Source organism: Lepidothrix coronata, unplaced genomic scaffold (assembly GCF_001604755.1).
Source record: "Lepidothrix coronata isolate B3197 unplaced genomic scaffold, Lepidothrix_coronata-1.0 Scaffold151, whole genome shotgun sequence".
Lineage (NCBI taxonomy): Eukaryota > Metazoa > Chordata > Aves > Passeriformes > Pipridae > Lepidothrix > Lepidothrix coronata.
In genome coordinates, this window is record NW_016690331.1 from 2,262,115 (window position 1) to 2,276,373 (window position 14,259).

Genomic DNA, 14,259 nt, shown 5'->3' on the forward strand with positions numbered 1-14,259 from the left:
TATACATATATACATACACACACGGATTTATAGAGACACAAAGAGAATTGAAGTGTGAGAAAGTATTGTAAGAAGCACACGTTTAATTCAAAACATCATTTCCCTAATTCACATACAGAAGAAAACAGAAGGAACCACCTATTATATGTAATAATTTACAAACCTGTTCTTTCTTTATAATGTCTTGGGCTTCCTGAAGTAGTTTTTTCTTGGTCTCTGTTTCAGCTCTGTTTTGCTCTTCATACGCCGTAGTTACCACAGCCAAGATCAGATTGAAGAGATAAAATGAGCAGAGAAGGATGAATATCACAAAAAAAAAAAAGGAGGTCACTCCAGATGTACGGATAGTCTGTGAGGAAAAGGTAAAAGTTGTGATATATTCTTAACAAACTAAAGTTTACAACACAATTTCAAACTAACTTTAAAAAATTTCTTTTCCTATGCAATACAAAGGGTTTACATACTGTACTATTTTTATTAAACAACTATTTTTATTAAATTATTAAGATCAGCCTCTGGTCCAAGTTATACAGAAGGTCTAGAAATAAATCCAGTCAAAAGTTCCCTCAGCCTTGAAGTAAATAGATTTCAGCTCTTAAAATCCTCTCTATGTTCACACCATGTTATCTTTCTAGTATAACACCTCAAATATTCATAACAATACCTTAAACTGCACAGAAGAATTAATAAGACCCATTCTTAAAATTAAATTCAATTAAATATCTCCCAGAAAATCGGGTAAATGAACATCAAAGGTTAAGTTATGAGAAGACAACTTCAGCACTGAAGAGCTATAGAGGTGACTACAGAAGAAATTAATGAAACTCAGAAATAAAGATGGGATTATCTAAAAAACCATGAAAGATGTTATAATTACAGAATCAAGAGTCAATATTGAGAGTGATTATCTTATTCTTACATTTGTTTAAATGGCAGCAGAGGAGACGGCTCAAAATTAAGCTCTGAGACATTTAAATGACAAAAAGAAATTATATCTATTCCAAAAAAGAAGTCTTAAGTTAATAAGGGTTGATGGAAAAAAAAAGTTAAGATGGAAAATATGAAATTTACAGAACAAGGCAGAGGATAATTCTTGTCTAGCAAAGGCATCGCATAGACATAAGGCATCCAGAGAGTTGTCTACATGCATTTTTATAGTATTTCTGAAAAAAAAACCCACCAGAATTCAAAAGTTACATTCAACTCTCTGAATCAAAACATCAAGCCTCCAAATTTTTAATGACAGTTGTCAAAAATGATCTGAAACTAAAGTGTTGAGCCAAAAGGTTTGGTGAGGAGTCAGGACTTAAAAGGAAGAGGAACAAGGAAGGCAACAAGAACTCACGCTCCCTGCAGCAGCAGGGAGCTCACTGGCTGGATCTGCTGTATATCCCAATCCTTGGGTGGTTCCATACTCATATTTCACTCTTAACCACTGCCCCCAGTGTGTTCTCCTACAGAACTATGGGCATTCCCAGCAGGATTGCTCCCATTCCATGTCCCTTGCAGAAGGTGTTACAGCTTAGTCACTTGAACCTACTTCCTTAATATTTACATGGATTTTGAAGGAAATGTGGTGTCAGTAAGGTTAAAACCAGTAGAGATTTTTCTAGTGGCTCTGAATTGCATGTGTCAAGTCATTCTATCAGGTAATAAAAGTACCCACCTGTCTGTAGAGGCGCTCCCAGGAATCCTGTGTCATCAGACGGAATACAGAGAGGAAGGCCCAGCCAAAATGATCAAAACTTGTATAATCAAAGTCAGGATTCTGCCCAATCTTCTGGCAGGTATAGTTTTCTGGGCACTCTTTCCTAACCCCAAAAGATTAAACAATACTTACTTGGAGATTTAATGGTACCTGAAAGCACCCAATAGACAACACCAAATTTGTTCAGTTTATCTGAAAGTCCATCTCATTAGTCCCCAGTTTCATTCTGCCAGAAGAGCTGATTTATATCAAACCATCCTAGAAAGCCATTTGTCTAATCAGAGAAAACTAGACACAAATCTTAGTTTAGGACTAGACAAAAAGTCTCCTCTGATGTTGTTTACGTGCAAACAAATACACAGAGAGGGGGAAAATGGAATTATTTTTACTTTTAAATAATTCTCCAAGATGAGGAGAGGAGAGTTTATTAATATCTTACAGGTCTTTACTGGTCTCTTCTTCTCCTCATTTATATCATTCTACCTTACCATTACATTCCCCGTGGTTAGCAAGAAATTACATACATAACTGGTTGCATCCTTGTGCTTCATTCTTTTTCTGAGGTGAAATATCTGCCTTTTAATTTAATGACACACAAGCACCCTATCCTCCTGAAAAATCATCACCATTCCTTTAGACCAGAAATTAAACCACAGTACATCTGGAGGAACAAATTAAGAAAGTACTAAAACTGCTTTGTTCACTTACTCGGGATCTGAACTGAACCCACAGAGCAATATGTCAGAAGAGTCATTCATTCTGTGGCAGATATCTAATAAAAAATAAATCAAGGAATCATAAAATCAGAAGTTATCAGTTTCGACAGCCTTCTGACAGGAAACCATACATTTACTGCACTTGATAAACACCCTGATGGATCAAAGCTCTGGGAAGGATCCTTTCACAACAAAGGACGTATAGGGCTGATTCTCAGCAGATCTGTCTCTGTGAAAGATTAAAAAAAATTAGCAACTATTTACTGCACAACTCACAATGTAAGATTTCATTTGGTCTCTGCTAAAAGTAAGAATCTCTGTGAGAAGTAGGCAAAATCCCTGAAATATAGAAAAAGTGATGGAAAAATAACCATTCCCTGTGCAGTACCCCTAAAATTAGGATCCCTGTACCATGCACAGGTTAAAAGGCAAATGCTTATAGAAAACTCAGCCCCATCTATCCCACAGCCTACTGATCTTTCTCCAAATCCAAGATTCACTAATTTCACATTCCCTTGTCCCAGAGACTTCCTATTAAGACTCGTGCAAACGGAAGGGTTTTCCTTCTTGGGAGAAATACATGCAACTATCACATCTCTGTAAAAAATCAAGACATACATGGGAAGATACACAGATTATGTAAAGGGAGAAAAGAACAACATTTACCTTCATCACTTGGTACATAGATCTTGGGATCCTTACATAATGAGTCACTGTACACAGTATTATTGAGGACACATTTGAACCTTAAATTGCCCATAAAAAGCTGGAGGCCTATTAGGGCAAATATACTCAGGCAAAATACAGTCAAGATCAACACGTCAGCAAGTTTCTTAAGAGATTCAACAATTGAATTTACCAGGATTTTCAAACCTAGAAAAATAAGATCCAATAATACACAAAATGAGAAGAGGAATGCAGTGACATTCCCATATGACAAGACACAGCAGTTGCAAGTCTGTTAAAAACAATCAGAGTAAATGGGTTTGTAACTTCTGAGTATTAAATGAGGTAAAAGAAAGCATAGGAGTGACTAAAGCATTTTTCCCTATATTTCCTAATCATAATTTCTTTGGCTTCTGTTTAGTACTAACGCTAATTTTACTATCATGCAAATTCTAAATTAAGATGGTAGTCTAGCAAAGTCTTTAATGAATAGGGGCAGCTTTCTGTTTTTGTGCTTGATTATCACTAAACAAGTACTTCACCCTGTGCCAAATACACATTACAGTGAAGGACAGCTTCTGCTGGCCTTGGGGAACTCTGCCTTAGAAGGTAATCCCTTACAGATGCCACCAGTTCAAAAGCAAAAGAACATTTATGACATTAGTAAGGAAACATATTAATGTTGAGGACCACCCAGCTGGAACACAGCTTGGTAGAAGGAGTCCTGGGCATTCTGGAGGACACCAACCTGAACATGATCCAGCAACAGTGCCTTGTGACAAAGAGGGTGACTGTTTCCTGGGCTGTGTTAGGCAAAATATGGCCAGCAGGTCAAGGGAGGTGATTGTTCCTCTCTACCCAGCCCTGGTGGGGCCACAGCTGGACTACTGGCTCCAGTTCTGGCCCATGGACACACTGCAGAGTCCAGCAAATGGCCACAAACATGGTGAAGGGACTGGAGCAACTCTGCCACGAGGAAAGGCTGAGCTGGGCCTGGTCAGCCTGGAGAAGAGAGAGTTCAAGGGGGATCTCCTCCATGTCTGCACAAATCTGAAGGGAGAGTGCAAAGAAGATGGATCCAGGCGCTTTTCAGTGGTGCCCAGTGCCAGGACCAGAGGCCATGGGCACAAACCCAGACATGGGATGTTCCATCTGAGCATCAGGAAACACTTTTCTACTGAGAGGGTGACTGAGCACTGGCACAGGTTACTCAGGGAGGCTGTGGAGTCTCAATCCTTGGAGATTCACAAAAGCTGTCTGGACTTGGTCCTGGGTAACCAGCTCTCAGTGGCCCTGCTTGGGCAGTGAGGCCGGACCAGACGACCTCCAGATGTCCCTTTCAAACTCAACCATTCTGGGATTCTGAGAAAATTCCTTATATATAAACTAAAGACCAATATTGAGGTAGAATCATTGAATCTGAGGTATGATATAAGCAGACAGGGATATCCAGGATTTTTCATAAGAAAAAAAGTCAAATTATATTTGATCTCTGTTCTCCATGCGGAATATGAAAGGAAAAGTATTTTGTGTGGTTTTGACAATAAAATGAAACACTTTCTATGTTTAATTCCTGCTATAATTTCAGAGCTAAATCAAAACTATATTTTCAATTACATAGAAGAGGTAAAGTTACTATATATTATGACAACATATACAGTCATTGACAGATTTTCAAATGAATTTTTGCAGGTAGACCCCGAAATCATCCTTTGATATCCTAGTTAGGGGCATGACTTGGAAACATATCAAGTATCTGGATGGTATATGCAACATATTGCTGAAAGTATTACACTGAATCCAGATAGTGGCTGGGGTCAGCAAGGAAACAAATGAAAGTCTCAAATATTGTGAAGTCAGCATTCTCGGGAGGAAACAAAGATGATTAAGCCAATGAATCTTAGCAAGCTAATTAAGCTAAGGAAACAGAAATATGGAGGTATAACCATATTATGTTAAGAGAACACATCAAATAGAGGAGGCTGCTCCGAGAACACAAAAGTAAAACAACAAAGGCATCGGACTAAGTAAAATTGAACATCAGTGTTGGGACGAAAAATGCAGAAATTAAATTTGCCTTTGTCAAAACCATTTGGAGGAAAGATGATTAAAACAATTCTGTTAGGATGCTGCTGAGAGTTACTACAAACTGTAAAACAGTCACACCTAAAAGCAACTATATATATACAATATTACAGGATACCATCAGCAGTCACAAAAAATGACCAGAAAGCTGAGGACAAGAACAGGAGAGGAATCAGAATCAGTAGACTGGTGAAATGGAGAGGATAGCAGTAAGATTGTTCCTTACCTGGTATTACTGAAATGGCTTTCAAAGTCCTCAGCACTCTGACAGATGCAAAAAGTGAAACATCGCCTATATCTACAAATGTAGCAACATACCTATAAAATGAAAGCACATATAACTGAATGCCAAGGATGTTGCTTTTCAAACCATAACCATGTTGAGCCAGTCTATGACTATTTTTCTCTTTGGATATATGCAAATGGTGGTTCAAGCACAGTAACTCTTTAGCAGGTAGGAGGCCAAACACTCTCAGGAATTTCAGCAACATCAAATAGTATTTTATCTGTGGCTTTTTCCCTTCAGTGTAAAAGAACAACTGAGTTGTACTTACATTACAATAATAACAGACAGATCCAAGCAGTTCCACGGATCTCGAAGGAAGGTGAATTCATTCCAAACAAATCCTCTTGCTAGTATTTTTATCAACATTTCAGCAGTATATACGCCAGTAAAAGCAATTCTGAGAAGGAAAATGTATATTAGGATTATAGAAATAAAAACATTAATGAGATTGAGTCACATTCAGGCACATTCAGGCATTTTCTATGGTAGGACAGATTATATTACTTTCTGAAGCATCATGGGTATCAGATAATGTGTTCCTGAATTCTAGTAAGACTGCAGGTAGTAAATCTGTAACCACAAAAGTTCACAGAAGCCTACGATATTATTTCTAGGTGAAGGATAGCTCACACTTCCTTAGCAAACATTTTTAACACTGTGTTTATATTCTAAATAAGGCAGGAAAATCACAAGGCCTCAACATTCTGGCAGAACAATAGAACAAAAGAACAATTGAACAAAGGCTTATTTAAGCCTGTAAAGTTTGCACATTTTATACTTTTTGTCTGAGAAAAACTCTATCATGGAAAGCAAACCTACAGAAAATTAACCTATTCTTATCACCATGCTTACCCCCAGAATGGACACTTATCCCTTTCTAGTTTTTGCATGAGCCAACCATAACAGACATTCAGGTTACTTCTGTAGAATGAGAGATTTTAAGTTAGAATTCTACCCCACAGTCTCTATAAAAGGCTCCATCCTTAAAAGAAAAAATGGGCCAACCTTCTGTGTCACAGCAGATGGCAAAATTAGCCAACACAGAGGAAAGGGCACATGGTGTGAGCCTCTGAGAAAAGGCACTGAAGGTCCACCAAAGACTCGGAGATATAATAAAAATCCTCAATCTTCCTCAGAGGTCTGACTGAGTGAAATTTTCCAAGGCCCTGAATTAGATCACCACATTGTTTAAATTTTTCACTCCTTCATGTTAGTATCCATGGAAAAAGAGGGAACAGAGAGCCACTGAGATACTTACTCAGTCCAGTTGAGTTCTGGTGGAAGCTGACGTACAGTCAATAATGAAAAATTGAGGTACAGAGTACATAAAATAAAGACAGCAAACCACGTGAATAATAAGTTAAGGAAAAAATGCTACATTATAAAACAATGAAGTTCACAGAAGGTCCTGTTTTCCACACAGAAAGCATACAGGCATTCAAATAATGACTTTGGTTTTGGATATGCTCAGGACTTTTCATGTGTTTTCCAAAGAAACTAAGTTAGAACTTAAGTGGGATGTAACATGTTTAACAGAAGAGATGAGAAACATAAATTAATGAAAACCAGTTGAAAAAGTTTCATTACTAATAACCAATGTTCTTTGAAACTGGGATTCCATATCCACATGTTAGCAAAACACCCCCCTGCTCTGCAGGAGTTCAGAAAGCTTTCTCACTTTGTGTGGTAGGCAGTGAAAACATGCATAAGAAAAAACATTCATGAAAGTTCACCTGCCATGTAATAAAACTGTTTGGGGTGTTTTTTAAATAAACTTTGTTTTTAAATGTAAGGTTTAATTGAAAGTGAATACTAAATTTAGCAATTTCTAATACTAGGCATACACATTCAAAGTCAGACATAAGTTCCACTAAAAGGATCTATTTTCACAAGTCAATAATTCCAAATGAATAGAGATATTTAGCAGAAAAAGCAGAAACTACTCACTTGATGTTTTAGCACCTGCAAATCCTTCACATTCTGACATTCTCCAAACTACAGTTATATTGTTTCAAAAATATGAAAGATGAGCACTCTTCAGAACATTCTAAACTTGAGTGTGGAACACATTTCTTAGGAGAACATGAGACTCTTTCAGCAAAGCTTCACCATAAATCCCATCTTTCATATCTTAAAAACCAGGGAGTCCCTGTTTTGATTTGTTTATTTGTTTGTATGTTTTTAATTTAACCTTGTGACCACAGCAGAGATTTCGAACAAGTTCTGGAAAAGGGCTACGATGTCATACAATAGCCTCTAAAGGTTGTTTCATACCAATATCTGCAAAATTGATTTTAAATATCAGCACCAACATCATGCAAATATCTCAGCTGTTGTAACATTAGATTCAATACAACTTTAAAAAATCTCTATCACAGCCATATAAGCTTATATTCACATTAATATAAAGAGAGGAACAGAATGACAGAAAATGGTACAGAATATTTTAAAATTCAAATAAGGGAAACCAATGAAAGGATATGAATTGGTCAGAATTTCAATTGCTGCTTTTCTGACTGGATTAAAAGGACCAAATATACACAAGGCAGGTGTGGCAGTAAATCGGAAAATAGTCCTCTTTTTGTTTAGCACCATAAAAGTCTACAAAGAAAAGATTCATAGGATATGAAATTTTTAAGCTAATTAAATTTCCCCAAAAAGTAAATATTCAGGTTTTCAACTCTGCATCTAGAGCTATATAAAACTTCAATTATGAGTAAAGCTTTCCTGTTTTCTTACTTGGAGCTGTGACCTGGCCATACACATTTGGAAGAAAAGACAGTAACTATAAAAGTGCATTACTGCTTGAAAGGGAGAAGCAGTCATGAGAATGAAGGGCAAGCAATCATATTCACTTGGTCAAAGTAATTAAACTACTTAAAGCAATTAACCAGTAATTACTATTCTAGGACTGCAACAATAGTCACGGTCACACTCCGAAGTACCTTGCTCTTGGATAGTTTTACAGGCTACAAAACCTTATTTACAAAATACACATTGTGTAGGACTGCCAGAATCCCAGACATCCACAGGAAAAAATTAAAAATTTGAAGTATCCCCAAATTATCAAGCAACACTGTAATTTCCTTCTAAGCTACCTCAAGTTCCGTGCAATTCCATACTTGTGCTACACGTAAAAACAAGATATCGTGAACAAAAAACACGGTTTCCTAATATACATTTCTTCAACTGAATCAGTCTCAGTTTCTCTTCATCAACACTATTACTTTGATTACTTGGAGAAAACAAATCTATGGAAGAACAAAGTCTTCTGCATGTTCTCCCATTCAACTACTATATTCCAATGCCTTGCTGGTCATTTCATAAAGACAGCAGCACAGCACTGCATGGAACCTCCTGCTCTTCAGGTCAAGTCCCCCTCAACAGTAAGCAATCATACAACAGACATTTAATTGTGGAGGGATTCCTACAGCATCTACTTTAGACACTCCCACAGACAACAACACCAACCCCTTTGCAATCGTATGGAGGATTTGCAATATAAATATGGTACAATAAACAAAGCCAACGAGACATAAAATAACAGAAAATTAATTTACAACTATGCAAATACAGGGGTTTGCTATGCAGAGTGCTGGAAATACCTCAAATATGCCTCCCCTAATTGGTATAATCTTTGTAATTCAGTGAAAGCATCTGCAATTTGAAAATGATCTACTCTTGGACAGGCACTGTTTATACCACAGGGAGTTCAGCCTCACAGGCATCATAGGAATTGCTCTGCAAAACAAAGCATCCCTTTTCCCAGAATATATTTCCTGTAGAAGTGTATCAATCGTGTGCATTATGTCTTCATAATTAAATCTGACTGCTGACTGGAACTGAAGATACCTCTTCATGGCATAAAGCAGAGCACACCTTAGCACTCCAAAAGATGTCAGGAATGTTGAAAGACCTGTCTGCACAACAATCAAAACCCAGTATCTCCCAACTAGAGCTTTTACTATCTCTTAAGAGTTCAGCAGACAAAGTTAAAGCAAAGAAATGCTTTTGGAAGTTTTAACCTTGTGATCACTGTAGTACGGATCAAAATCCTCCAGGGGTTCCCCAATGAGCTCTGATGGAATGTCCCCATAAATAGATGACAGCTTTTTGCAGACTTGCAGATCAAGCCGGGGAGTAAGTTGCTCTGCTTCAACTCCTTGGTCCTTATTTTTCTCTTTTTCTTTGTCTGGCTGCTTTTTTTTCTCAGCAATTCTTTGCTCAATTGCAGCCAAAGACTCAGGGGTGAAACGTCGAAAGCTGTTAGTTTCTGATGACCAACACCAGCGATCCATTTTTCCTTCTGAAGGTTTGTTTCCAGTGCTAGAGGCAATTGAAGAAAAAAAGCTATGAATACCTAGAAAATAACAGAAATAATACACAGCTTTAAACTACTATCTATTAGATAAATGATTTCTGACTTCTATGAAATCCCACATCAAAAGTGAATAGAATAGAGTAGAACAGGAATTTCAGTTGGAAGGGACCCACAACAACTAACCAATGCAACTGTCTCAGCAATTCAGGGCTGACCATGTTAAAGCTGTTCCTAAGGGCACTGTCCCAGTGCCTCTTGAGCACTGACAGGCTTGGGGCATGGACCACCCCTCCAGGAAGCCTGTTCCAGTGTTCAACCACTCTCTTGGTAAAGAAATTCTTCCAAATGTCTCACCCCAACCCACCCCAGTGCAGCTTTGTACCATTCCCACCCATGCTGTCACTGGATACCAGGAAGAGAAGCTCAGCACCTCCCTCTCTGCTTCCCCTCCTCAGGAAGCTGTAGAGAGTGTCGAGGTCACCCCTTGGCCTCCTCTTCTCCAAACTAGACAAGTCCAAAGCCTTCAGCCCCTCCTCACAGGACATTCCTTCCAGCCCTCCCACCAGCCTTTCTGCCCTCCTCTGGGTGCATTCAAGGACCTTCACATCCTTCCTAAATTGTGGGGCCCAGAACTGCACGCTGTGCCCCATGTGAAGGAGGCCACCCCTGTGTTTGCTCTGTTTGATGCACCCAGGATATAAGGCAAAACCAACTAGAAGCTCATTCATTTAAAAGAAAGAGTATTGTAAAACAAACCCCCAACAAAGATAAACACCTAATTCTTTGAAACACTCTGCATTTTTCATTTCTGTCTTGTGAGCTCACTTATGGACCATAGGTGTTAGAGAATCAATACCCTCTTGTAATTACAGCTCTCTTCTTCAGATGCCAATATATTTCTTAAAAAAGAATATGCAAACAATAATCTTTGTGCAACAATTTTGTTTGGGTTTATGGGACTTGGGTGGTTTTTCTTTTCTGCCTCTGGGACTTTACAAGCAAGTTCAGATCTGATCAGAAACCACAGCTCAGAGATTAGAATTTGCCATGGTAACAAAATGGAAGCATATAACCAAAGAACTGGTACTTTGCCAAACCACAGAGATCCATTTCCAATTGAAAGCTCAAAAGAAAAAGCAAAAACCAAGATGCTCTTTCTTTTTTTTTTTTTAACTTTTATTTAATTCTAAGAAGATCAATTTGATCTTCAAAGCAATTTTAAGGACAACAGAGAGACTGAGCTTTTAGGGAACTACTTTGGCTGTAATGAATGAAGCAAAGGAAAAAGTTTTAGCAAATACAAACATCGTTTTAGTATTATGGATTTGGGAGATGAATTTTTGAAAAAAGTGAAGACTGAATCTGACAAAAGCAGTGATCAAGAGCAAAAAAACCTTACACATTCCCTTCAGCAACAGTGACCAGAAGTCATAATTGGACAAGCATTCATGGACAATGTGAGAGGATTTCTTCAACAGACCTGTACCAGCCACATACTAGTGCTCATATAGAAAAACAGACTTTTTGGCCTTTCAACAGCTGCCAAGTATTTACAGGTTGTGACTTGGGTTAGGAAAGAGGAAGCTAAGAATATGTGACTAAAAAAATCCTTGTGATACAGGTGGCTAAATCGTTTTAAAAAGACAGAGTGACTACTCAGAATTCCTGAAGCTCAGCTGAACTCAGCCACCTCATCATAGGCTGCTGAACCAGCTGAATTTTTAAGTCAAGACACTGAGGTAAAGTGTTACCCTTAGAAATAATTTCAGTTTTTGCATTAGACAGAAAAGTCTCCCTAGTTACTGATTCTGGGAGGGAAGACACAGAACCAGCGTTCCCAGAAGTAGCTGAAGGACAACTGAATGTGATTTCTTCTAGAACCTGGGAGAACAAACCTGGGCGTGTAACTACAAGGAAATTGCAACAACACACTACCTAAAGTATGCTGCTAAAGGCAGATACAGTGCTCGAGTCCAGATCTGCTCTTTCCGCTACAGGACATGAAAGAAGTTCCCATTTATATTCTGTTAAGAATTGAAAATGTTGCAATTGGTTTTGATATCTCTGGCCCCGCAGCAGACAGTGGTCCATCAGTAAGAGATACAAATTGTGGTAGGAAAAATGTAATGAGGAGTTATGGAATTTGTAGTTTTTCGGTCTCTCACGCATGCTCAATGAAGCACTTGATTGTCATTGGTTGAGAGATCATGTGACACATTTGAACGCCGTATTTAAACTGCTGCCTTTTGTAATAAAGTTAATCTCGCTCCAGACTCGGCCAGAGTGGGGTTCGTGCCTTATACAAACACCTCAACTAATGCACTGAGGGGACCTTCAGTTACTAAAGTACCACTCTTGGCAGGATCAGGGATACAAAAACACATCTTCAAATTCAACTTTTGCTTTGAAATGAAAGTGGAACTTATTATTTCTCTCCTCTTGAGAGGAAGTGAACTCAGTGTGCATAGCTAGCCCAGCTTTGAGGTCAGTCTAACTGGCTTAAGGCTGACCTTGGATACTGCAAAAATGACACAGCAGCTTTTCAAGTCAAAACCCAAGGAATTCCACAAAGACTGATCAAATTTACTGAACAAATGACATGCAAAGCAATAGAAAGGGGTGAACAGCAACTCGTTAAATGAAGCAGACACTGGGCACTACTAAAGTACAATTTGCTATTAATATTTTTTAAGATAAAAGCTGAGCTTTGGGACAATTTTCTAGAATAGCAAAGTAATGCCAAAAAATGAATCTATTAATACAAAGTGTTAAGAGACACAATTTACAAAATGCTTCCTGGGGCAATGACTTATCATTAGAGATGATAACTAACAGATTTAGACTTTTGGATTGAAAAACAAAATACAAATTCAAGCCTTATACACAGCTCCTTGATTTGGTTCCATCTATACAAATTTCAGAACTCCTTTCAGCTCCCTAAAAGCAGAAAGACTTCCTTTTAGATGTGGCAAGGTAACAGCAATCAAACTATTGACCATTAGATCTCCAAGAGTCCATAAAAGTGGAATTTAAACTCATAGAACTGCACAGTAAAACACAAGCAAAGTCAGGAAGGGGCATTTTTGAGGAGTTTCTCGAGACAGGAAAACTAGAAGGAACATAAACATAAAAATGTGCTTATTTATGTTTCAATCTAGTTTTAGCACATATTATAACCACTTCTGAGTCCCAGATTATTTCTATCCATTCCCTTCTCAAGAGCCACCCACCGAATATTTCCTGTGAGCACCTGGATCTGAAAAAATAAAGAGTAAACTAACTGCTTAGTTTGGTGTTAGGATGCATTTAGTAGATTCTTCCACAGGGGAATAAAGATGTGTTCATTTCTTCATCTGGAATAAGAAAAAATGAGAAAGCAGCTCAGAGCAACACTTTAGGAAACAGGACAGACAAAACTCTCTTTTCTGTGCTGTACAATACCTTGCCAAAAGCTACAGCTATCACCTACTCAGTTTTCATAAAGAGTAAATACTTCTACTCAATAATTATCGCAATTTTCTTTATTTAAATCTCAGTAGTTATCAGCAGATCAAAGAGATTTTAGTCCTTTATAAAATCAAACTTGGACGTTCTAAAGGACTATGGTTGTTTCAAATATTCATGTCCGTTTCTTCCAACTAGCACTTTGTCCTTCATTCTCTACTTCACGCTTGCTCCCTCAAACCAAGAAAAACTTTGTGTTTGGATTGTTTGGATAAATATCTACCACTTGGTTGCCTGGGGGGGTTTCTTTAGGGGGTGTTGTTTGGTTTGGTTTTGTTTTTTTAACAAATGTAATATACCAAGTTATTCAAAATATCCAAATAATAACATGCAGTATAATACAATATGCTATAATATAATCACTCATTACTTCCAAAATCTGAAATGTATGCAACAGGCTGCACTGTGCACTCCTTAAATATTCTGAAAAAAATCACCCACCAGCATTTTTGTAAGAAAAACATTCCAGACTTGTGTATGTAAAGAAAATTCACTATGTCAGGATGAGTATAACTAAGATTAAACAGTACTACAGCTGATTTGAGGAATGCCATGCATAAGCTGAAACAATAAAACAAGACAAAAGGCAGTCAGTAATTAATATGAAAAATATATCAATATTTAGTAAAATGTTTTCCTGGTACATGGATGTTATAGGAAGAGCTATATATTTACAGCAATATAGTGATTCTACATTAAAGGTACATTTTCTTATGCAGCTGCTCCCTGTACCTCAAATAAACAACATCTAAGACTTAAAAACCTGTGTCTACATGTTTTTATATGTATAGACACACAATTGTACAAACACATCCCTGAATATTTTGTTCAAATTCACATAAATTAAGAAAATAGGCAATTTAGATTTCACAGAGTATAAAAATATTTAGCAAAACCAAAATACTTACAACATTCTCTTCAAAATATAAAACCTTCACACTGCTTTCTGAAGCTAATGTTGTCTGGCTTTTAT

At 37.6% G+C, this 14,259-nt stretch overlaps 1 protein-coding gene across 1 annotated transcript in view; it reads right to left on the reverse strand.

The window, feature by feature from the left end:
* The window catches only part of LOC108504052 (sodium channel protein type 5 subunit alpha-like), a 16,180-nt gene extending 4,413 nt beyond the window's left edge, over positions 1–11,767 (reverse strand). Inside the window, 10 exon segments of the mRNA XM_017828649.1 lie at positions 164–349; positions 1,667–1,811; positions 2,417–2,480; positions 3,091–3,297; positions 5,402–5,493; positions 5,730–5,858; positions 6,708–6,809; positions 7,944–8,062; positions 9,487–9,787; positions 11,718–11,767. Of these exon segments, the coding sequence (XP_017684138.1) occupies positions 164–349; positions 1,667–1,811; positions 2,417–2,480; positions 3,091–3,297; positions 5,402–5,493; positions 5,730–5,858; positions 6,708–6,809; positions 7,944–8,062; positions 9,487–9,759 (1,317 nt within the window). The 5' untranslated portion in view covers positions 9,760–9,787; positions 11,718–11,767.
* Positions 11,768–14,259: the final 2,492 nt, after the last annotated feature.